This window comes from Benincasa hispida, chromosome 1 (genome assembly GCF_027475165.1).
Source record: "Benincasa hispida cultivar pf3 chromosome 1, pf3_genome.v1.1, whole genome shotgun sequence".
Taxonomy (NCBI): Eukaryota; Viridiplantae; Streptophyta; class Magnoliopsida; order Cucurbitales; family Cucurbitaceae; genus Benincasa; species Benincasa hispida.
The window spans coordinates 31,179,112-31,203,470 of record NC_143478.1 but is presented as its reverse complement, the minus strand read 5'-3'; the positions used below and the strand labels follow the sequence as shown (position 1 = coordinate 31,203,470).

The following is a 24,359-nucleotide window of genomic DNA, read 5'->3' as shown; positions in this document are numbered from 1 at the left end:
GCTAAATGATTTTATAGCTTAAATTGGAAAATCGTATAGCTTTTGCTAAACGATCATATAGCTTTTTCATCCTCGATCGTTTAGTCTTTCATACTTGATCTCATACCTTTTAATATATGATCATATATGTTTGTTATATTATAGATGGCGCACTCAAACCCAGTTGAGAAATATTTTCCAGCTACCATAACTTGTTTGGCGTACATTAGCAAGACGAATGCATTGACTAAAAAGAAACTAACAAAATACATATGGACATGTTCCAAAAAACATGTTTTGGTCCACTAACCTTGTATTCAATGGCTAGCTTGTGCATCATTTTCTTTTAAGGGAGGTCACCGATGAGAATTTAGATGTCATAAGCTTCAACATCATGGGGAAGAAGGTAACATTCACACAAGATGTTTTTAATTTGGTTACTTGTTATGGCCGATAGAGGAGGAAAAGGATCGGAGGTAGATAACAAACCAATTCTCCGTAAGGATGTGGAGGCTGTATTTAAAAAGTTTAAATTTGTAAACGACGAAGACGCCAGGAGGGTTGCATTGGCATTATACAAAGAAAATGGTGACGACGGGGAAAGATAAGAAAACCCAATTTGATTTGAAGACACTTGGAATCGCCGATGACACCGAAGTCTTCAGACATTATGGCTGGTCCTCGGTCATATATAAAGGAACATTGGAAAGTCTGAAGAACATTTTGTGCGGGAAAAAGGAGGTACACGAATTAAGGAGACATCAAATCACAAACATGTCACATGTTACTTCATAAAGGGATTTGCACATGCATTTCAGGCACGTACTATTCCAATTTATTTCAATATCAACTGATTTATGATGTTTTATACTAACAATGTTGTCTATTTAATTGTGTAGGTGTGAGTTTATGAATTATTGTCCTCATCTAGTAAGTTCATAGCTACTAAAGTCAGCAAGAATGCAATCCCACGTATTCTAAAGTGGACATGTTTAGTAGCGCCATCTTGGAAACCCAAAAAAGTAAGAATGTGTTTATGTATACACTGCGACTTACCTTAAATTGTGAGATCGTTTAGTTAAAGCTAAACGATTGTCTAGTTATAGCTAAACAATCGTCTAGTTATAGCTAAACGATCATCTAGTTATAAATGATCGTTTAGCTTTAACTACATGATCACCTATCTTAAACTGTGTGATCGTGTAACTGACCAAGAAATCTTTCATCCTAATGTTAACTACTTTTATATACAGACTATTATTATGTCAAAACTTATACTGATGACAGATGAGATGAGGTACAAAGATGATCGACTAGCAGGACGAACCCCTCTCCATGAATAATTCATACCTATTAACATGAGCAGCCCATGAAACCATTTGTAGTTGATGAACATAGGATTTCAATACTTGACATAGCTATTGAGGGTTGAACAGTCGATGAAGACGTTGAAGGTTGAACCATCGATGAACTATCAATTAGACTAATCATCGATGAAGGTCAACTTCTTGTACAACCATTCAATGTGCGGACCCAGTTCGACCTGAATTCTCCCATTGAATTACATTGATGTTGGAGGAAATGCAACATAAGAAGAGGTCACTCAAAACAAGGTACGATCGTAGTATGAAATATTAACATTAACACTATAACAACTTAGAATTTAACTGCAGGAGGAAGCTGAATGCCCTGAGCACTGGAAAAGGAATAAGCCAGAAAAGTTTACACCTGAAGAGGTGAAAAGGGCAAAAAAAAGGGTGAGTCTCGAGAAGCTCAACCAACTCAAGATGTCCCTAGACAACCCCAACCACCTCCAAACGAGCCACCCACCTGTAATGGAATTGGAACCACTCATATGTGTTATAAATCCGAACCCATTGGTCCCGGTCCTTGACTTTCCCACTAGGATAGTTAGATCATATGACCTATTGTTCTCGATCCTAGATGTTCTATGGTTAGCATACAACACATAGAGAGTCAATCCAAAAACAAAAAACGAAGAGTGAATGGTGGTGTATACCTTTTGGACCAAGGATTTCATCAAAACACTCGAGAAGAATACATGGGTGCTTAAGGATGTAAGTATTTCTAATTTCAATTGTATTTAATAGTTCATTGCTCATATAATCATAAACGATCATGTTGAAAACCATGACATTTTTAATGAGACTGAGAAGGAGATTTTGAAAATTTACGAGATTGAGAAGTTGAAAACCATGACATTTTTGAATGAGATCAAAGGAAAAATTGTCTTACAACGGACATGTAGACTTCCAACCACCAAACAAAAGGTTATATGGTTGTCACTGCACATTTTGTTGATGATGGTTGAATCTTTCAAAACAAAATAATCAGGTTTATGTATGTCCTTTCTCCACACACTTTTGAGATGTTTCATGACGAAATAATGGAATGTCTGTTAGACTGGAATATTGATCGAAAATTTTCATTTATAACTGTAGATAATTGTACTATAAATAACTTCATGATTAATATGCTTGTTGATAGTTTGTGTGGAAACTTAATATTGGATGGGAGTTTATTTCATATGCGATGTTGTGCTCATATTTTGAACTTAATTGTGAAAGATGGGTAGGCAGTGATAGGAGATGGGATTGAAAGAGTTTGTAGTAGTGTGTCTTTTTAGGTGCATACAAAAAAAAAAAAAGGAGAAATTTTAGAAAACTGCTCGTCAATTGAATGTTTATGATGGTCAGATGTTGATTCTTGATTTTTGTACTAGGTGAAATTCTACATATTTTATGTTAGCTACTATATTGAAGTACAAAGCTGTTTTTTATTGATTAAAACAACGAGAACCAAAGTTCAAGTGTTTGCCTTTGGATCAAGATTGGGTATTAACAAAAGAGATATGTGAGAAACTGAAAATATTTCATCACGTGACTGAAATATCTTTTGGATCTAAATATCCTACTATTAATCTTTTTTTCCCAAAAATTTATAAACTGAAATCGGCTATTTCTGACTGGACGAATTCTAGCGTTCAAGAGATAAGAGACATGACTTCAAATATGATTTCAAAGTTTGATAAGTATTGGAAGAAAATTCATGGGGTAATGGTCATAGCTACAATTTTAGATCCACATTACAAATTGAAGTTGATTGAGTTTTACTTCCCTAGAATTTATGGAGATACTTTTTTTCTTGAGTGAAAAGGATTAAAAAAAAATTGTTCAGATTTGAAACAGAATATCAGTTGAAGCATGAAGGTGAAGGTGATGATTATCGCTCAACAAATTTAGATGGAATATCACAGGATATAGAATTTGATGATTTTAATGATTATGACTTGTTTGTATCAAATCCCAATAATATGAATCAGAAGCAACAGTTTGATGCATATTTGGATGAATGTGTCTTACCTCGATCATCTGATTTTAATGATGTGCGCTTAAAATTGGATTGCAACTGAAGTTTTGACAGGTATGTTAGATTCTTTATTTTGTTTTACCTCTTTTTAGCATTTAATATATTAATAAATATTTTCTTTTATTATAAATATGTGACAATATAAAGTACTAGCACGGGAAAAGAAATGGTTAAATATTTAACAACTATTTTAGAAGATGCAACGATTTTGATGAAGATGGAGTGGTGACTGAGGTATGCTCAAGGATTAACATTATTTTTTTATGACACTTTTTAAAGCTTGTTGTCTAGTTTTTTTCTTTTTCTTTTTTTTTTGTGACATTATTTGTTAATTATATTTTAAATGTAGGAATAATACTCACAACTAAGGATTGTATGATGTCAAGAAAGGAGAAAAAATTGAATGTAAAGTCATCGATGAAGAGAGAAAGACGAGCAATTTATGATTGTGGTTGTTGTATTTGTAATTGTATAAGAAAATTATCTTTAATTGACTTCCAACTTTTATTCAAACTTTACTTAATTTAAGTTGTAAACTTATTTAATGGATTTGTGAGCTTCTAAATTGTATTTATTTCATAGATTAGTCTATTAAATTTTGTTTATTTTTCGTGGACTAGTCAAATTTTAAATAAAATAACAATTAAAAAATGTTAATAGGGGAATCCTCGCGAGGAAATGGGGAATGGGTCCCCGCAAGGACTCCGTTTCCCCGACGGCGAATCCCCGCCCCCATCCTCACCTTCAAATGGTGGGGACGGGGGTAGAGATGGGGGTGGATTTCCTCCACGAGGCCAGGGATGAGGGACCCCCTCCCCCCTTCACCCCGCCCCAGCCCCGTTACCAACCCTATTCGAGATGCATCACTACCTTCCAAAAGAAAATAAGGTCTTCATCATCAATTATATCGATCGAGGGGGAGGAGGAGGACTTGGACTAACAGAATGTAACAACATTTGATGTGTATGTCAAATCTATCCAGATCGATAGTTAGTCGTTGGTGTAGACGATTCACTAGTTCACTACACGATATATCATGTTTAGTCTTTAGACCTTCCATGTGACTGCCAACATAGTTACTTCCATTCTGGTCCCACTCCTCACCACAGCATACAAAGATGCAAAGTGACATCATTGATCTGCAGTACACCATTAATAATCGATCAAACATTGAAATTACAGAAACATAAATATGTGTGATAACTATCACCTATAAAATGATATACGATCGTATATTATAAAGTATACAATTGTATACCATGATGTATATGATCGTATATACAATGATATATGATCTAATATCTAACAATATGTGATCATGTATGCTGTGGTATACGGTCGTATATGTTGTGGTATACGATTGTGTATGTTGTGGTACACGACTATGTACCTAATGATATACGATCGCAAATACAATGGTACACGATTAAGTATATAATGGGTCACAATCAGAAAAATAATAGTGAACGAACTTCTACAAATTCTAGTTAAGACTTACAGTATTCATTTTTGGGTATATAGAATGATCTTCTTCGAAGAATGCTCGCTCTAGACCCATAAAATAAATTGAATGGAGTTGAAAGTGATCTGTGTTTGACTTAAAGTGATAGAACAATGGGGAAGATGCTAATGTTTGAGTGAAACTGAAGAATTGAAAATGATATTCGTTTACTTGTCTCGTGGTTAAGATCCAATAGCATTGAATTCTAATGGTACAATGTTGGTTGAGAATAAATGGTTGCATTAAATTATAAACGATAGGAGAGTGACATTTAAAGTCTAGGGCCAAAATGATATTTTACATATGGAAAAGGTCAATGAGAACAAAGATTTTAGAAAGAGATCATCCATAGAATTTTTTTTATTTTTGGGTTATTTTATGAAATTTTCCTAATTATCCCTTATCCCAAAGGTATTTCTATTCATGTGGGGCTATTACTACCGTAATCTAGAAGGCCCAATTAAGGCAGCCGACCAAACTCTCACAAGCCCACTTATTCGTCCAAGAAATTGGAAAATTTCACTGGGTGTTCTTAATTTGGGCTCGCATCAAACTTTCATCGAGAAATAGAGATACAGGTTGGTTTCTGATGGCGGAAACTCAGGGGAAGAAGAGAAAAATGGCGGGTAGAAGATGGGAGGGGGATTTCAAGAAAACAGATCCCTCTTCGAAGTGGCCAGCCATTAAACCCAAGCAGAATCTTCAAATCTCCCGCCTGAAAGATAATGATCTTTTCACTGTAAGAATTCATTTTCAGATTGTCTTAAAATTCTCAAATTGCTATTAGGTTTTCATTTTCTTCATCTTTACTCGTGTTCAATGAGTCGATTTTCTCCCTTTCTCTGTTTCTGCCTCATCTTTCCCCAATTTCCTTTCATGGGTTACTTTTTACGATGGAGATCATGATGATAAATCGCTTATTGACGCAACTTGGAATATTTCTGGTCACACCCACTTCAATTTTCATTTTTGTGAATTCTATGATTTAAGAAATTTCATTGGATATAGATGCTTAAATTACGTTTCTCTATAAGGTTTTTATTAATAGGTGCAGATATGGGTCTGTGGTACATTTTTCGACTCCTGAAAATTTTCAAACTCAACTGTAGCTTACAATATATCTGTTAACTAGTTAATTCCAAATGCGTTGTTTCAGTAGTTGTTGGGGTGGGAATGAATGTAATGGTTTAATCTATGCAGGTGCCAAGTTTTTTCTCATGTGTTGAGTCAAAAGGATTCATCAAGGCTGCAGAGTCATTGGGTTTTGTTCATCAGGGGAGCCTTGGTCCTACTAAAGGAGAAGCTTACAGAGATAATGATCGAATCTCGGTGAATGATCCTGATTTAGCAGACATCATTTGGCGTTCAGGGCTTGATAACCTATTTTCTGATATTAAAATTCGGGGAAAAGTTGCTGTTGGGTTGAATCCAAATATCAGATTATACAGGTGACTTCTGTGCTTTACCTTCTCATGGAGATCCTAAATTTCTTAATGATGTGTGAAACTATATTTTCCCGTGTCTAAGGGAGTAAGAGAGTTGGTTCTAGAAGTCGAAACCATCCCAAGTTCCAAATAGTATTAGCTACTATGCTTTTAAAAAAAAATAGTTGGCCATTTAAAATCATTTAAGGAGCTATTATACTAAAATACACGTTAAATTAGTAATTCTTCCAAAGGTGTTTATAGAAAAAGAGACTTTATTAAAGGCAACTTTTTTTACAAGGCTATTTCAAACACACTATATATCTGGTTTGCCTTCTACTTTGGGTGGATATGACATGCTTATTAGCTTCTATAACTGATGTAGTCTGTCCTTGACAAACATCTTGGCAATAACTATGGTATTTCAGATACAAGGTTGGTCAGCGCTTTGGACGTCATATTGATGAAAGTGTTGATCTTGGAGAAGGCAAGCGCACATATTATACTTTGTTAATATACTTAAGTGGAGGTTCCAAAAACAAAACGAAAAATGATACGAACAATTCCAAAGATCCATCTTCTGAGCCTCTGGTTGGAGGGGAAACTGTTTTCTATGGTTCAAGGAATGGTGTTGTTGCTGAGGTGAACCCCAACTTTTATATCCAATTTCTTTGCGCCATTTAATTTGAAGTTTCTTACAAAGCTACAATCACACACGAACCTCGACCTGTCGACTTTTCCTTTTCCTGCTGTTTCAATCCCCTTGCATTTTTGTTTTTCTATGCATTTGGTAGGTGTCTCCTACTGAAGGGATGGCTCTCCTGCACCTTCATGGGGACAAGTGTTTGTTGCATGAAGCTCGCAATGTTACAAGGGGAGTCAAATATGTTTTCCGTTCAGATGTCATATTCTCTTCATGATTAGTTCAGGTAATTCTGGCGGTTTTTTAGTTGAGTTTCATGTTATTTAGCAATATTTGTAACCTAATCCTTCTGTTTTCTTGTAATATCTGGTTCCATTTTACATGTCCAACTTTGTATCTTCATCTACTCATATACATACATATGACACATATAAAATTGAATCATCTACACGTGATCAAGAATGTGCTAATGATGATTTGGTTGTTTATAGGCCTCCTGATGTCATGATTACTGCAAATTGATCACTCAGGTAGCCTCTTCATTTGATTCTATGGCCAAACACCAGATTTTATCTTGGAAAAGAGCTCCGTCAATGTCGATTTATTTATTTTTTATTATTATTGTTTTTTTGCATCCAGGTTGGTTCCTGGAATAAGCTATAGAATTCAGTTTATCATTTGTTGAAATGACGTGGTTCATAATCTTGTAAGTTGTACTACTAAGTGGCTGGTTGAATTATATGACATTCTACTGCATATGATGCCATTCTGATATATTTACCATCGTCACTGTTCTGCCTAAGGAATTTAATTTTCTAAATTTGATTTTTCATTTCTTTTGTTAGGCGTGTTACTTAAAGTTGCCATCTTTTTGTGGCCATTTATATATATTGGTAAACTATGCCATTTTTGCTTGTATATCTGACTAATCCTTAATGAATCAATGGAAAAAATTACCCCCTAATTATCAAGAGAACGACGTTTTGTTATAGTATGAGATGATAAGAGTTTTTCTAAGTTCATATATTGGCTTGTTTTGTTAAATGCCCTATGATAAGTTTCTTGTGCACAATTTTGGGGGTCCATTAGCATTATTGAAAGTATGTTGATGGATTGATGACGACAAGTCTCAGCATATAGAAATTGAACCCACCTTAATTTTTATTTTAAAGAACAAAAGACGATTTAGTTTAAATCTTGTTTTATGTTCGCTTTTCAAATCTACGTTGCTTTGGTATCTCTGGTTTTAGCATAAAAATAAAAAATTAAAGAAGTTGGTCCCTTTGAACTTTGAAAGGCCTATATCTTACTCTAAATATACAGACGTAGTTTATGTTCTTGTTGTTAGTTTTTAATTAATTGTTTAACATAAGTGTAGAATCATTTTGTAACATGACAAATTTGACGTTTGTATGTCACTTCAATGCAAAGTTATACTTAGAGCTAATGTGGAGAAAATTATTTAAAATGAATGTATCAACTTTCACAATAGCATAGCAACAACTTCGACCGAACAGTTGGTTCCTCGATGGCTGAGAAACAAGATTAATAGGTATCAATTCTTGCAAACCGAATGGAACTTCATTTCCTTTGATTTGGGAAGGCAATGCTGCTAACTATTCATCAAATTCCAGCTCCTTTGAGACAAAATACTGTTATAGATCTGTCATGGATGCTCAAACGATTAGAGAAAAGATCGTTCTATGTGAAACCATAATTGATGGTTCTTCAATTATGGAAATAGGAGGGGAAGGGATTACCATGAAGCCTATTGCATTTGCCATGTCCTTGTCATTTACAGCAGTTGTTTCTCAAGAAGCTGCCAATGTCTTCATAATGTAACACCAACCAACTGTATCTTACTTTTGTCTTTTTAATCCTTTTGAAAGATTGACTTTCATGATAATTGCATTTTAAGGGACCCAAAAGCCACTATTCAATTTGGTCAAACTTGGAAGGGTCACTCAGCTCCTTTTGTTGCTGAGTTCTACTCTAGAGGCGAACATATCAATTCAGACATGTTCAAGGTATGCCTTGAAACCTTATTTTGAGAGTGCAATTTCTATGTACTATATAAAATAAAGCTAAACCAGGTTTGGTTTTAGTTCACAATCAGACAGCCTAATCTCATTGTGCCCAGTGGCAGATACTCACCGGTTGGTTTGTCGTCAGTCTATTATGGTAACGTTTTTGTCTGGAATATCAATGTCGTGTCCCATGTCAATGGAGTTGCCTTTGAAAAGAAAATGACATTTTAGTACTGGTTAGTTAAAACCTGCAAAAGCAGTTAATCCAAGTATTTCAATATATCAAAATTAGACTACAACTTTCTTTGCAAACAAGTCTACAACACTTCAAATTCTGATGGTGATCAAGGAGTTCGCAACAGTTCTAGACATGGAAGAGGATGGGATCTGAATTATCCTTCACTTTCCCTTGCAGTAGAAGATGGACATGGAGTTGATGACTTTTGTTACCAGAAAATTTACTTCACCAATTTCAACTTGCCTTGTTGAAGTTTATACACCTGAAGCTATTAAGGGTCAAAGTTGAGCTGACAGTTCTTTCATCTCCAACAATGCTGGGAAGAGAAATCCTTCACGGTAAGGATTATAAGTCCAAAAAAAACAAAATCCTCCCCTGCTGGTCCAATAAGCTCAACCACAAATTCACTATGACTAAGTATGATTATGTCATTGAGGTTCATAACTTCTTTGTTTGACATTTGACGATTCCATTGACCCGGTTAAGTTAGGATATGATTTTGATACTACTTGAAAGGAATAACATAACTCCTACATATCTTATAATGATCTTTCATTTAACTATTTAATGTGATACTTTGATCGCATTTTCAACAAATATTGTTTTAAGTGCTAAGCATATCAAGTTCTATCATTGGGAAGGGGACATGAGAAGTTCGGTTGGGGTTTACACAACACTTCGATCAGCCAGAGCAATCAATACCGGAGGACTATTTTATGTTTGAAATCAACATTTTTGGCAGAAACCAAGGGTAGAAAATATGTCTATCTGATAACAAGTATGATATAGATGAAGATGGTTATTGTTAAACACGGTATTCTTTAGTGATCTTGTTCTTCAAATTCGTCTGTTACAATGATTTATAGTATTTGACATACTATATATAAAGACTTTCTTAATGTAAGAGACATCTTTCTCACTTTATTTGAAACAGTAATGATTCAACATCACATAACTTTTGTGGAAAAAAAAAAAACTCTCCCTCTCTCTCAGTTCACCACCCGACAATTGAGTCTGACATTTCCATTTTGACTTACCCCAAGATTACCCAAATTCACCATTGAAGCTGCAAACTCCTTAAAGAACAAGTTCTGATCTTGAGCAAACAACCCAACAAGTCCTCTAGTTCTAGAATCAACAAACAAAGCTTGATCTGAACCAAACACACCCTTTCCTTCCAACAGTCTCTTGTAATACACATTGTCAAAGGTTGAGGAAGTTGGGTCCAAGAATTGTCCAGCATTTTTGTCCAAATTCGGTTTTTGACATTTGTTTCTTAGAATTTGGGCAAACCTAGATTCCAAAGTTGGATCAATTTCATGAATTGAGCTGAAGTTGCGAAGTCTAGATTGAAAGGAAGAACAGTGTGAGAATCCAAGTGTGTGAGCCCCAGATAGAGCAACCAAATCCTTAACTTCTAACCCTCTGTTTGCAAAGCTCTGGATGAGTTGAGACACATTGAAAGTTGGAGCTGGCAAGTTGATAGTCTCAGAAGCCTTAGAAATCTTCCCATCTTTCCTTCCTTTGAGTACACTCCAATATGGGCCTCCAGACTGCATATTTTTCAAACACAAAGGAAGGGAAAGTGAATATTACTAATCTTAAATGATAAATCCTAGGATGAACTCTACATTTAGCTTAAATTATTAGCCTACTTGTTAACTTGTTAAGCCATGTCTATTGAATTTTCAAAGTTTTACATGCTTTATACCGGTCCAAACTTTCAATCTTATTTCTAAGAGTTCCCTACTATTAGTCCAGTTTCTTTTACACTTTTAAATCAAATGTCTATGTTGGAATGCCTTAGAACTATTATCTGACGTTCCAAATGACCAAGTACGAGCATTTCGTTGTTACTTAGGTGCTTTTGTAATTCAAATTCTGATATTTATAAATTTGATGTGCTCCATGGATATAGCTAATACATTATTAGTGAATCATATAAATTTTTGTGTCGATTTCTCTATTGTTTATGTGTTCTGTTTTTTCTTTGATAGTTGATTTCAAAATAGTTTAAACCTACCTAGATCAGCTTATCACACATCATTCTTTTAAGTAATATGATCACTATGTTACTTGATTGTTAAACTAATAAAGTGAACCACAATGATATCTATTAGACACAAAATGAAAGTTGAAGGAGTTATCAAAACCTTTGGAACAACTTCAAAGGTTCATATATCTACTAGAATTTTTTTAGTATGAAAACAAAAGAGACAATCTTAAAATTCTAGGGGCAAATCAAGTTACATACCAAAGTTACTACATCTCTAGCAGCGATGGTGACAATATCAGCACAAGAAACAGTATGTGGGCATGCACTTTCAAGCTTGGCTTTGGCCTCGTCGATCACATAGAATGATCTCAACGAGATGTTTGGAGGTGCATCTTTCTCTGCCTGATTCTCCGGCGTCGAGTCTATCAACACCGATGCATCACATCCCTATAAAAAAGGCAACAGTTTGTACACTTTAATATGAACAATTCTCCATAATACTCACTCATTTCAAGTCATGTCCACAACATTTACAAATGACAAAAAGTTTCTAGGGAGATTACCCTTATAAAACAGTCATGGAAGAAGAGCCTGAGAAGACGAGCAGGGACTTTGGGGTCATGAATGGAAGCATTGTAGACGGTTTGGAGGATGATTTTTTCTGCATCGGGACATGTGTTTGAGTAATAATGGCCATCAAGAACTCCCTCCGACAAACAAACCATCATCATTAGAAACAAGAATGATGCATTTCTTGCCATTGTTTGAACTTTGAAACATAAAAGTTGCTTACTTGGTAGTATTCTGTAGTGAAATAGTTTCATAAAGTGTTGATCTTTATATAGAGATCATTTCATGATCAAGATTTGGAAGACCTTAATTAATCGTTAATGAAGCAAATTAGCTGTTTGATTTGGATTGATCCTACTGTACTTTCAAGCTACTCCATTGTGGAAGAAGAGATCAGTTGTACTGCTCACTTTTTCTCTTTTCAAACTTTGGGAACTCATTAAGCAACCATCCAAAAAGCATAAATAATTATATATATAAATCAAATGACAAAAAAAAAAAGTTTGATTTTTGTCCATCATGATAGTTTCTATCTCTCCATAAATTAACACAAAAGCTCATGACATTAATAACTTTCCACCGATATTGTCAATTTGAACATATTGGTCATACTTATGTATGTAACTTAGCTAGAGAGATGATTGAAGTTTTAAAAGTATAATGAGGACCAAACAAATTCAATTCAATCGAACCAATTACAAATTTCAAATATTATAGTTCAACTTCCAGAGGAGGAGGGAAGTGATTTTTTCTTTTGAAGTGTTTGGTTGAATTGATGAGTGATTAATATAACGAAATTGTAATTGAATATAGTTTACTGAGCATAACCAAATTGGGGGGTAAAGTTAAGTTATATATGTACTTGACATAAGGTTGAGATTGGTTAGGCAATATCCATCAAAGGGTTTGGTTTGTGTATGGTGTGATGGGTGGGGCAAGAAGTGATATAGAACTGAAGTACAAACAATGCGTACCACAAAATTCCCTCACCTTAAGTCGCTGTTTGGACGTCAAGAAACATTCACTTTTCCCATTTGTTGAATCATATTCCTAATACTTTAGCGTATCTTCTTATTTAATCATCTTTACACCTTACATTTCATTAAAATGTTTTAACCAAACCAATAGTTCAATATTCTAAATAATAGTTTTTTTTTAGAGAATTATTTTAAATGACAAAATTATTAAAAAATATTTACAAATAATAACAAAATATCATAGTCTATCTGTGATGGGTTGTAATAGACCGTGATAAACTATTATCTGTATCTATCATCACACAGATAGTAGTCTATTACGGTCTATCGCGGATAGACAATGAAATTTTGTTATATTTATAAATATTTTGGTTCATTTTTCTTTAATACTTTTGATCCATTTTAGAGTATGCTTTTATTATGTCTATAAACTTTTTTAAAAAAATCTTTTTTATCCTTGAACTTTGAATTTTGTTTCGAAAAATATCTTCACAGGGATGTGACATACTTTACAACAATAACATTCACATAAATATTGATTTGACAATTAATGTATTTAAGGGTGAACACAATAGACCGAAAAACTGAGTTGACCGACAAGAACTTATCGATCGGTTTTGTGTTCTTCAGCGGTCAAGATCGTTTGCTAATTAGCTAAACCGATCACGGTCGGTTCAACAACGATTTGGTTAGAAAATCGACTCTGACTAATCACTACTCACTCCTAGTAAAAATTGATTATATAAAGGATTTTCATGTTAACATTTGAGATGAAGTAGGCGGTAAGAAGATTCTAATCTTCCATATATAGCTAGAAGAGTGATTATAATTTTCCAGAAGGTTTTAAGACTGAAGTAGGTGGTATTAAAAAAAAAAAAAATCTCCCATATAACTATAAATAATATCATGTAAGACTTTTAGTTTCATATATTGACTATCACACATTAATTTTTTTATTTGATAAGACGATTTAGAAAAGTAATATATTTAATAATTTAATTGAAACCATTAAAGTTTAGGGGTATTTGTATAAACTAACTTTTATTTTAGGGTTGTTTTGTTGTTGACGTTTATTTTATAAATATATTGCTTTTCTTTCTTTTTTTTTTAAGTACAACCAAAATGTATTAATTTCTAATTCAGCATTTAACGTGTAATTTTGGCAAAATCAAATAGTTTTGGTTCCACCGTTTCTTATAAAAATTTAAAGATAAAAATTAAGAGGAATGTGTTCTTGTTAGGTCCTTGGTGTAAGATAGAAATAGATTAAGAGAACATCGATATAAGCTTGCAATTTATGATGTTATAGAAATGTATATGGATCTAAGATTAAATGTAGGTGTTAAATTGTAAATTTGATAGGACTGTTAGGTTGGTTATGTTGGTTTTACTTTTGGTTAAGATTTAGGTACCTCGTATACCTATTTATACTCTATATTTTACACTATTGATGAAAGGAAAAATACAGTTCACATGGTATCAGAGCCTTACTATTAAATATTAAATATTTATTACTCTCTCGTTTACGCCTGTCGTCGCCATTCAAACGATCCATCGTTTCCATTTGCAAGCCTTCATTCGTTTCCGTTCACAAGCACAAGATTTTCGTCCATTTTCGTCCGCAAGCACAAGTTCTTGTCTGTTTCCATCCACAAAATTTTCGTCTGGTTCTGTCTGCAAGCCTTCCGTCGATTCGCGTTCACCCAAATCTCATATCTTAGATCTTCATTTTCGTACGCAAGATTCCCATCGATTCGCATCCACCCATATCTCAGATCTAAAATCTCCGTTTTCGTCCGCAAGTCGTCCGTCAAAGCACCATCCACCCAGATCTCTCTCAGATCTCCACATGTCATCGTTCACGTCGAAGCATAGAAGGCATTCGCCCAGATCTACACCGTTCGTTCGTCATGATGTCCGATCGTCTGCTGTCATGGTCGTTCATCCAGATCTCTATTGTCAGGGCAAGCCGTCAGCTGTTTGCGAACAACCCTAGCCGAGTTGAATCCTAGCCGAGTCGATCTATGAAGACGAGCCATGCAAGTTGAGACAGGTGAACCAAGCCAAGGGAGTCGAGCCAGTCGAGTCGAGCCGAGTTAGGCTGAGTCGAGCTTAGTGAGATGATCAAGACCAATATGTCTGTTTCTATTTTTTTTTCTCTCGTTATAATGGAAAAAAATGACATATTTCATCCGATTAGCACTATTCTTGATAGCACTAACTACATTACTTGGGCCTATCAAATGAATAGCTTCCTGATTTGGCGTAAGCTGTGGCGAGTTGTTAGGAGCTACTAAAGAAGACAGTAAGTTTCTAGAAAGACTAAAAGACTGAGATAGCAAGAATCATTAAATAATCACCTGGTTGGGTAACACTTCCATCCCAGCTATCCATACCCAGTGCATTCGATACAACTAAAGAACTTTGGGATTTTTTGTATGTACGGTTTCAAACTGTTACTTGCTCATTATTACCAACTTCATACTACTCTGGTGGGCATAAGTCAGGAGATCGAGCAATCTATTAATGAGTATCTTGCCATTCTCCAACCTATTTAAACTTAGTTAGGCTAGGCTAAGATTAGTCTAGATCATATACGGCTTGTCAAGGATTTGATGGGACTTCGTCCAGAGTATGAGTTTGTTTTGTAGGATCTAAAGGCAACACTAGAGGGAAAGATGAATAGGGTTGACTACCAATTTTTTAAAAAATAATTTTATCTTCAAACAATGCTCAATAAAGTTAACCCACTAATTTGATTAAAGAAAATTTATGCAAGACAAAACTTAAATCATGCAAGCTATGATAACTTCAAATTTAAAGACAATTTAATATAACACACTAAAAATTAAATGCAATTGGGAAAGATTAAAAAATAACTAAGACAAGAAGCAAAAAATTTGAAAACAAGAAATAAAAGAGAGAGAGGAAGAGAAAACACCGGGAATTATATGGTTCGAAAAATTGCCTACTCCACTCTCCAAGACTCCTTCTTGGACATTTCACTAAGTGATCCTCTTGCAGGTGAGGACAAAACCGACACACCGACACATGACCCTCTTTTTCCTAGGCTAAAGAGAAACCCAAGATCCTTTTTACTGGTTCAAGATCAAACCAATTTCTTTTTCTCACAACCCAAGATATACCCACACCTTAATACAATTCCCAAAAAAATAAAAGAAAACCTCACAATATTACCTCTTGAAGGCTAAATACACAAGTTGAGCACTATTGAGCACTAAAAAAAAAAAAACTCACAAAATAACTCTAGGCCAATTTAGGGGCAAGGAGGACAAGAATTTAAGAGTAGAGAAAATTGAGAGCTAAAGACTTGATAGCTTTTGGTGTGTGTATATGAAGAGTAAAATCAAGTCGAATTTATAGGCGAAGGGGATAAATTTTGGCCATTGGATATGATTACAAATGAAGGGTGGAGATTGAATGAAAATAGAAAAGGAAAGGATTTGTAATTAAGAGAGGAATTGAAAAGGAAAGTATTTGTAGGAATTGAAAAATTGGAATTATTGAGATTTGGAGAATAAAAAAGGATTTGAAGGATGACAATTTAGGAAGGAAATTAAATTTAAAAAGGCTGAACAATCTTAACCTGCGTCACGTGTCGCCATACTATTGATCTACGCACATTAACGATTTCTCCTCCTTTAAAAATCAGCTGCCACTTGTCATTATCTCATTCGTCCATGGTCGCCACGTAAGCAAAAAAGTGACCGGTTGGAGCGCCACATCATCAATATTGACTGTTGGAGCACCACGTCAGCTGCCACATCATCAATATTGATCGTTTGTGTGCCACGTCAGCCACCGTGTCAGATTCCACGTCAGCAAAGTGCCACGTGTCACTGCCACGTCAGATTTCCTCTTCAATCTTCTTTTGGTTATAACTTGCTCGTTTGAACTGAAATCGTCTTTCCGAGCTCTACAAGATAGTGACTCTGAAACACTGAAAATGTTAGTACAAAAAATCTAAGTTTGTTATCATCAAAATACTTGGTTTGATTGAAGCCCTAAAGCTAACATGTTCGTGGTGCCTTGTTACATCGCAGTTCTGAGCTATCTCTTGATGCTACAATTCAGAAAATTCTCTTTGAGGAGAAGTGGCTTGGGCTCGTCTTCTCACCATCCTCGAATCTTGTACTCGCAACCACCCATTCACGGTTTTCGACTGAGTCATTTTTTTGCAAGAATTATAAACAGCATGGCCACAAGTTTTCCAATTGCCCCACTATTGAGTTGAAGGAACTCTTATTCAAGAGTACCTACGATCGGAAGCGGATCTTTCCAATTCATTGTGACATGATTTCCACATATACATTCAATCATACTAAAACGCATTCATAATGCTAAAGAGATCGAAAGATCATACCAGTTGAAGACTTATTCTTCACAGAAAATCTCACTTTTTCTGAGATGGTAAGTTATTGCTCAACAAAAACCAATCGTCTACCTCGAACACTCACCACACAAACAGAAAGAAACAGAGATGATCCCACCACTCAGAGCCCTCAATATTCTTGGAGTGAGAATCCAAAGGGTGGGCTTTGTTCGGATTTGGTAGAGGGAAGGAGGAAGAGAGATCGTATACAACGATCAAGCAAGTGAGAGATGGGCTCGTCTATCATATAGACAAAATGCTTGATCGTTTAGGTGAAGTATACGATCGTGTAGAAAAAAGGTAAGTGGTCATCTAAATAATCATGTAGGAAAAGATAAACGATCGTCTAAACGATTGTGTAGAAAAACTAAGCGATCATCTATATGATCGTTTAGTAAATATTGGGCACTAAACGATCGCTTCGGAGAAGGTAAAACGATCGTTTAGTAAATAGCGCAGGGGTGTAATCATTAATCAATCGCTTAGCACTATCGTATAGATAAGCAATCGTGCAGGCACTATCATATAAGCACAAATTTTCTAAGCGATGACACACTTCAACACAATGACCGTGCATATCCCATGCTTAACACACCGTGAGCTATTTATGCTCTCAAAATGATCTTTCATCTTACTCATCCGTTATTAGAACGGAAGAGACGTCGTCCCATTACCCTTTTAATCGTTCAATGAATATGATCACATCATATTCATAACTTATGAATTAATATCATATATTAATCATATTATTTTTCCTCCACTAGATATAAATCATATTTATATCCAATTTCCTCCAAATTAATGTATCTCATACATAAAGTTAATTATATCATATATAATTAACTAGTTTAATTATATCATATATAATTAACTAGTTTAATTATATCATATATAATCGAACTCCTTCTTGTCAACTTGAACATTTCAAACTAACCCAAAAACTAACTCTCAACTTGTACCAAGCTACCAAGGGGACCTTATGGACCTATGGCTCGAAGCTTCAACGGTACGTGAATAGCTGACTAAACTCTTTAGTCACGATATCCACCATCCGTTAACTGCCAGGCATTCCACTAAAGACCAACAGTTGAACTCTTCTTGCCATAGATATATTTCTATGTCCATTAGATATAACCAATCATTAGTACGATGACCCTTCACAGATGCTCATAATTACAGCAGGCCAATTTATTGTTTTGCCCATGTAGTTACATCTTACTCCTTAAGTACCACTGATCCCTCTAATGAACAATACAACATAGTCCTACTATGTGTGAACACCTCTCGGGCCATGAGAAGGTGTGTGGTACCACATCGTTCAAGTCTTGGGATCAGCCCTTAAGAGAGCAATCTATCTACTTACCCCTGCTTCGGGGGAGGAGTGAACTTCATCTTGTGAAGCTGAGTTCCCAGATCCCAAATCAAATGAATCCTCAAAGTATAAGGTTTGAGTCGATGCTCTGGTCACTGCACCCATGCAAATCAAAGAACTGCCCTCAATGGCAAGAGTTTCCAACTTATTCAGGATTGAGGTCATGTTACCTAAGGTCATCCTAGTGAAGTGAAGTTTCACTCATGAACGAAGTTATATGACAATACGTTAACACTTCAAGGTTAGGTCTTATACAAACTCTTTGTATAGGATGCCCCCGCTCGCATGTCTGCTACATGAATGATTAGGATCAGACCATCTGTGACAAGTCACAACACATGTAACAATTCCTCAAAGTGGGCCGCGTCCGTAGTGCTACCACGATAAGGTTTCCCTCCTATATCTATATACTACAAACTATTTTGGTTGTCACTTAAGACATGATCCACTTGTATGTCACTACATACATGCTTAAGTTACATAAAGACAACCAGAGATATTAAGTTTATTAGTTTGTGGTAAAATAAAAACATCTAAATGTATAAAGTCAAGAAGTGAAGTAAATAACATATATATTATACATCATAAGCGTTCTTACAAAGTTGTTTACAAACTACAGGACACAATACTTTAGGGCACATACCCTAACATGAGTGCAGGTACTACCACAGACAGGGTTATATCTTGTACAACTATTTTACAAACTACCTCAGCCTCCAAGGTACACCAATAAATCCAAGAAATCCTCTAAGCATGGCTCTCCATCTGTTATGGCTGCCGCTACTACCTCCGATGTGGCACATTCCAATCCTCTGAGTATCCAAATCAGCGACCTTCAGAACTTGCTGAAACAGGTGTTATCTCCCAATTCTCTTGCCATTGTTGTCACACCAGGTACATCTTGGCTTCTTGATTCAGCTTGTTGCTATCACATGGCCTCAAATATGGCCTTGTTGTCTTCTTCCACACCTGTAAAATCCCTTCCTTCGGTACATTCCACATATGGTAACCACATGTCTATTTCACATATTAGGACTGTTAGTACACCGAGGATTAACCTCTCTACTACTTATTATGTTCTGAACCTGACCTTTAATCTTGTATTTGTTGGACAGCTGTGTGGCTTGGGACTAACTGTTCTCTTTTCCTCTCATGGTTATCAGGTTCAGGATCCGCGGATGGGTCAGATGGTTGGTACAGGTCGCAAGGTGGGAAGATTATTTGAGTTCACATCCTTTCAGCCACCTGTCATGTCATCTATTTCCACATTTATCACAGATATTGACACGTATCAGTGGCACCTTTGCCTTGGTCATGCGTCATCTGACAAACTTCGTAGCTTAATTTCTGTTGGTACCTTAAATAATGTTTTTCAATTTCGTTCATTTGATTGTTTACATTGCAAACTGGCAAAACAACATGCTCTATCTTTTTCTGCTTCAACATCATTATGTGATAAACCATTTGATCTTATTCATTCTGATATTTAGGGCCTTGCTCCTATTTTTACAATAAATGGCTATCAGTATTTTTATTATTTACTGATGACTAATCTCGTTTTACTTAGTTATATTTTCTTAGAAATTGTTCCTCTTTACCCCAAATTTACATTGAGCTTGCTAAAATGATTCAAACTCACTTTTCTCAAACCATTAAAATCCTTTGGACTAACAATGCAATAGAGTATAAAGACTCTCACCTGCTTTCCTTCCTTGCCCAATAGGGTACTCTTGTCCAACGTTCATGTCCTTATAATTCTCAATAGAATGGTTAGACTGACTAGAAGCATTGGCATGTTCTTAACTCTGTTCATGCACAGCTTCTCTCCGCGTCTTGTCCTGAAAAGTTTAGGGTGAAGTTGCACTTACATCTGTTTATGCTATTAACCGTCTTCCCTCTTCTATTCTCCAAAACTTGTCTCATTTTGAACAGTTGTATGGTACTTCTCCCTCTTATTCTCATCTCAAAGTTTTTGGTTGTGCATGCTTTGTTCTACTTCATCCTCATGAACATTCCAAACTTGACCTCGGGCTCGTTTGTGTTGCTTTCTTGGTTATAGAACTGAACATAAAAGGTTTCGATATTGAGATCTCATATCAAACCGGTTACGTATCTCTTGCCATGTCACTTTTTGGGAACATCGTGTGTTTTCTAGTATTTCTTCTTTTCATGCTTCCCTTCTTGGTACCCAACCATTCTTCACTAATCTCGCCACTGATCTATTCCCTGCCGTGGTTCTTCACCTAGTCCTGAATCTCCCACTCTACCCGTCCTAGAGCTTGATCAGTCTTCTCCTTCTACTACACTCTCAGATCTACCATCTGTCCCTGATGCCAACCACGATTCTGCATCTGTTTACTGATCTACCCAGGTAAAAGAAACCCCTCATTATCTCCAAGATGATCATTGTTTTTTCACTATCATGTCTTTAGTTGAACCCCAGTCTTATCATGAGGCTTGTACTAACCCTCTTTGGCAACAAGCAATGGATGAGGAACTTCAGGCTTTAGAAAAGACTCATACTAAGGAGTATGTTGAATTACCTCATAGCAAGAAACCTATCAGATGTAAGTGGATTTATAAAATCAGAACTCGCTCTGATGGATCTGTCGAACGTTATAAGGCTCGTTTGGTGGCCAAAGGGTATTAACAGGAGTATGGTATTGATCATGAGGAAATCTTCACTCCAGTTGCACGAATGACATCTATTCAGAGTCTATTGACCATCGGAGTTGCCACGCAGTGGCTCCTTCTTCAAATGGATGTTAAGAATGCTTTCCTCAATGACACTCTATCTGAAGAAGTTTATATGTAGCTACCACCTGACGTCTTCACCCCACGAAAAAAGGTTTGTCTTCTTTGATGTGTATTATATGGGCTCAAACAAGCTCCTCGTGCCTAGTTTGCAACCTTCAGTTCTACCATTACCCAGCTGCGGTTTACTTCCAATCTTCATGACTTTACTCTATTTACTCGTAAAACTTCCCACGGTATTGTTCTCCTCCTGTTATATGTGGATGATATGATTATTACTGGTGATTATCCTTAGGCTATTTTGGATCTCCGACGCTATCTAGGAGAACACTTTGAAATGAAAGACCTGGGACCACTCAATTACTTTCTTGGTCTTCAGGTTTCATCATTCTCTAATGGATATTACTTATCTCAAGTAAAGTATGCATCAGATCTTTTAGCTTGTTCAAGTATCACTGATTCTGGCACAGCACCAACACCGTTGAATTCCAATATTCGTCTGACCTCTTTTGATGGTGTTCCCCTCCAGAATCCAACCCTGTATAGACAGCTAGTTGACAACTTTATCTATTTAACAGTAACTCGTCCAACATAACTTATGCAGTTCATGTTATCAGTCAGTGCATGTCTACTCCCCGCATTATCCATTTCACAGTTGTTCTTCATATTCTACGTTATGTTAAAGGTACACTAGGACATGGACTTCAATTCTACTCTCAATCTTCATTGGTTTTTTATGGGTATGCTGGCACCGATTAGGCATATAACCCTACGGATAGACGATCAGCCACAAGTTATTGTTTTCATTTGGGTGATTCTCTCATCTCCTTGCGGAGTAAAAAACAAACCGTTGTTTCTCGGTCCAACACTAAATCAGAATATTGTACAATTTTCGGTGAAACTTCAGAGGTCTTATGGCTGGGTTGGCTCTTGGCTGACATGGGGGCTCCCCAAGATTCTACTACTATTCTTCGTTGTAACAATCATAGTGCTATTCAGATAGTACATAATAATGTTTTTCATGAACAGACAAAAGCACATTGAGATCGACTGTCACTTTGTCTGCCACCATCTCCAGAGTTCTATCATGCACCTTCAATCCATATCTACAACTGAGCAACCGGCCGACATCTTCACCAAAACCCTCTCCTCTATCTGCTTTCATCAGCTACTGTGAAAACTCAAGCTGTTCTCTACCCTACTACCTTGAGTTTGAGGGGATGTTAAATTGTAAATTTGTTAGGATTGTTAGGTTGGTTTTGGTTGGTTATGTTTGTTTTACTTTTGGTTAAGATTTAGTTAGCTATTTTAGGTATCTTGTATACCTATTTATACTCTTGTATTTTACACTATTAATGAAAGGGAAAATACACACAAAAGTTCACAGTAGGAATGGCTATCCTTAGTCTGAAACTACGACCCTAAAGATTGTTTTTCGATTAAGAGTGTGTATCATCTTGCAGTTTCTTTAAACCATCGTGAAGTGGTCTCCTTCGAATGACTTCGGTTCTTTGTTGATGTGGAAGCCTTTTTGGAGTGCCAGAGCACTTCCCAAAGCAAAATAATCTATCCAGAAGTTTATTCAGAATATCAACACTTCTAAAATCAATTTAATTAAGAAGGGGATTCATGCTAATCTATGCATTTGTTTTGCAGGAACGCTAAGGAGTCCTTGAGTCATGGACATGTAAGTTTGCAAAGAAAAATTGGCTCACTTTCATTTCTAATACTTGATCTATGTTTCCGAATGGCAAGGATGATTGGTCTCCCCTGGACTTTTGGCATTGGATGTTCGATAAGCTCAAGGACGTGGAGCACAGTGAAGCTATAACCGTTCTCTGGTGCCTATAGAGCTATCAAAATTCTATCATAGTTAGTGGGGCCAAAGCTTCTCCAGACCAAATTCAAAGGAACATTAACTTGTATTTGTATTTGGGGGAGTTTTCTCTTATGCATGACGACGAGTTTCTCTCCTTTTCGAGGTGCCTCCAAGGCTAAATGAATGAAAGCTAAATGTAAATACTTCTTGGAATGCCACCAAGCTTTATGGTGGTTTTGGGTGGGTGGTACTTGACTTCCTTGGATCTCCCTTCTGTGTTAGTTTCAAAAAGATAATAAAAAATGGCCTATCAAGATATGTTGGATGCTGAGGTCTCAATGCTATTACATCTCTCAGAATCTCACTCTTCCACCTTCAATTGTAGTTCATCTTTGATGATTTGGAGGGTTGTTAGGTTTATAATTTCATAACCTTGTTAGGCTAAATATTTTTTTAGGACAGTTTGTTTTTGGGTTTTGCCAGTGTTAGGGGGTTAATGAATTTCTCGTTTGAAAAATATACATACTACAATATGATATAGAACCACCTCTGAAAATGAAATATGGCGAGCAACACTAATACTACCTTTATGTGACTAACTTTGGACTCTGACAACCACCTTCGATTATAAACTCTGGAGAAAATCATCTTTGGTAATCAACTTCGACAATTACCTTTGATTGTTATAAAACCGACGACTAAGTCCAATATTTATATGTAGAAAATTGTAAAATGTATTTTTATTTAATTGAATTTACCTATCAAATGAGTGTTAAGAATATTTAAAAAATTATGTATGTAGTTAAAAAGTCTGTAACAAATAACAAAAAAGAAACTCATAAAATAGAGATTTTTTCATGACACATTTTTTTTTGTAAGAATTTAGTGGAAAATGGAAATTTGTTCTCAAATAATCCTCCAAATTTGAAGGAATTGAAAATGGAATTGTTTAAGAAATGTGGTGGCATTTTATTGATTGATAAGATGATGTGAGATATTCAATTAAAAAAATTCATGACAGAGGAAAAATACAAGCAACAAAAGGATGAAGAAGAAAAGGAAGAAGAAAAAGATTTGATGAATATCGAGAAAAATTAGGAATAAAAAATCTTGATTTATCATTAGTTTTCCATTTTATTTAACCATATTTCTACAAGAAATGTAGTGGCAAAAAAAAAAAAAGAAAGAAAGAAACAAAATTTAAAAATAAAAGAAATAAAATTGCAATTTATATTTTATTCAAACATAAATAAGTAGAATTATTGAATAAAAAAGT

The 24,359-nt window shown here is 35.5% G+C and overlaps 3 protein-coding genes across 8 annotated transcripts; 2 read left to right on the top strand and 1 right to left on the bottom strand.

Annotated features, from left to right (window-relative positions):
* Window positions 1-5,337: 5,337 nt before the first annotated feature.
* Window positions 5,338-7,711, top strand: LOC120067107 (2-oxoglutarate (2OG) and Fe(II)-dependent oxygenase superfamily protein). Of its 2 annotated transcripts, XM_039018535.2 has the most exons (6): window positions 5,389-5,609; window positions 6,071-6,318; window positions 6,723-6,936; window positions 7,089-7,223; window positions 7,429-7,467; window positions 7,577-7,711. In XM_039018535.2, exons 1-4 carry the CDS (start codon window positions 5,460-5,462, stop codon window positions 7,212-7,214), a joined length of 738 nt encoding a protein of 245 aa, XP_038874463.1. In that variant the 5' UTR covers window positions 5,389-5,459; the 3' UTR covers window positions 7,215-7,223; window positions 7,429-7,467; window positions 7,577-7,711. The 2 variants fall into 2 exon arrangements, with proteins under 2 accessions (XP_038874454.1, XP_038874463.1); XM_039018526.2 differs by having other exon boundaries at window positions 5,338-5,609; window positions 7,429-7,711.
* Window positions 7,712-7,894: 183 nt separating this feature from the next.
* On the top strand, window positions 7,895-9,799 carry LOC120067120 (uncharacterized). 5 transcript variants are annotated; one of them, XM_090306213.1, is made up of 4 exons: window positions 7,895-8,775; window positions 8,856-8,964; window positions 9,084-9,118; window positions 9,380-9,799. In XM_090306213.1, exons 1-4 carry the CDS (start codon window positions 8,606-8,608, stop codon window positions 9,399-9,401), a joined length of 336 nt encoding a protein of 111 aa, XP_090162339.1. In that variant the 5' UTR covers window positions 7,895-8,605; the 3' UTR covers window positions 9,402-9,799. The 5 variants fall into 5 exon arrangements, with proteins under 5 accessions (XP_090162339.1, XP_038874493.1, XP_038874484.1 ...); XM_039018565.2 differs by having other exon boundaries at window positions 9,043-9,118; XM_039018556.2 differs by having other exon boundaries at window positions 9,043-9,200.
* Window positions 9,800-10,001: 202 nt separating this feature from the next.
* Window positions 10,002-12,216, bottom strand: LOC120067101 (Peroxidase superfamily protein). Its single transcript, XM_039018513.2, has 3 exons — window positions 11,762-12,216; window positions 11,457-11,645; window positions 10,002-10,755 (listed from the first exon to the last, which is right to left on the bottom strand). The coding sequence occupies exons 1-3, from the start codon at window positions 12,020-12,022 to the stop codon at window positions 10,192-10,194; spliced, it is 1,014 nt and encodes a 337-aa protein (XP_038874441.2). The 5' UTR covers window positions 12,023-12,216; the 3' UTR covers window positions 10,002-10,191.
* Window positions 12,217-24,359: the final 12,143 nt, after the last annotated feature.

What these genes read in the sequence shown, in the direction of transcription:
- LOC120067107 (XM_039018526.2), top strand. Translation starts at nt 5,460, where the DNA reads ATGGCGGAAACTCAGGGGAAGAAGAGAAAAATGGCGGGTAGAAGATGG. An exon ending in CCAAATATCAGATTATACAG is followed by an intron (nt 6,319 to 6,722) that starts GTGACTTCTGTG and finishes ATGGTATTTCAG; the next exon opens with ATACAAGGTTGGTCAGCGCT. An exon ending in GGAATGGTGTTGTTGCTGAG is followed by an intron (nt 6,937 to 7,088) that starts GTGAACCCCAAC and finishes TGCATTTGGTAG; the next exon opens with GTGTCTCCTACTGAAGGGAT.
- LOC120067120 (XM_039018556.2), top strand. Translation starts at nt 8,606, where the DNA reads ATGGATGCTCAAACGATTAGAGAAAAGATCGTTCTATGTGAAACCATA. An exon ending in GCTGCCAATGTCTTCATAAT is followed by an intron (nt 8,776 to 8,855) that starts GTAACACCAACC and finishes TTGCATTTTAAG; the next exon opens with GGACCCAAAAGCCACTATTC. An exon ending in TCAATTCAGACATGTTCAAG is followed by an intron (nt 8,965 to 9,042) that starts GTATGCCTTGAA and finishes GTTTGGTTTTAG; the next exon opens with TTCACAATCAGACAGCCTAA.
- LOC120067101 (XM_039018513.2), bottom strand. Translation starts at nt 12,022, where the DNA reads ATGAAACTATTTCACTACAGAATACTACCAAGTAAGCAACTTTTATGT. An exon ending in TCCATGACTGTTTTATAAGG is followed by an intron (nt 11,646 to 11,761) that starts GTAATCTCCCTA and finishes CCTTTTTTATAG; the next exon opens with GGATGTGATGCATCGGTGTT. An exon ending in CTAGAGATGTAGTAACTTTG is followed by an intron (nt 10,756 to 11,456) that starts GTATGTAACTTG and finishes AAAAATATGCAG; the next exon opens with TCTGGAGGCCCATATTGGAG.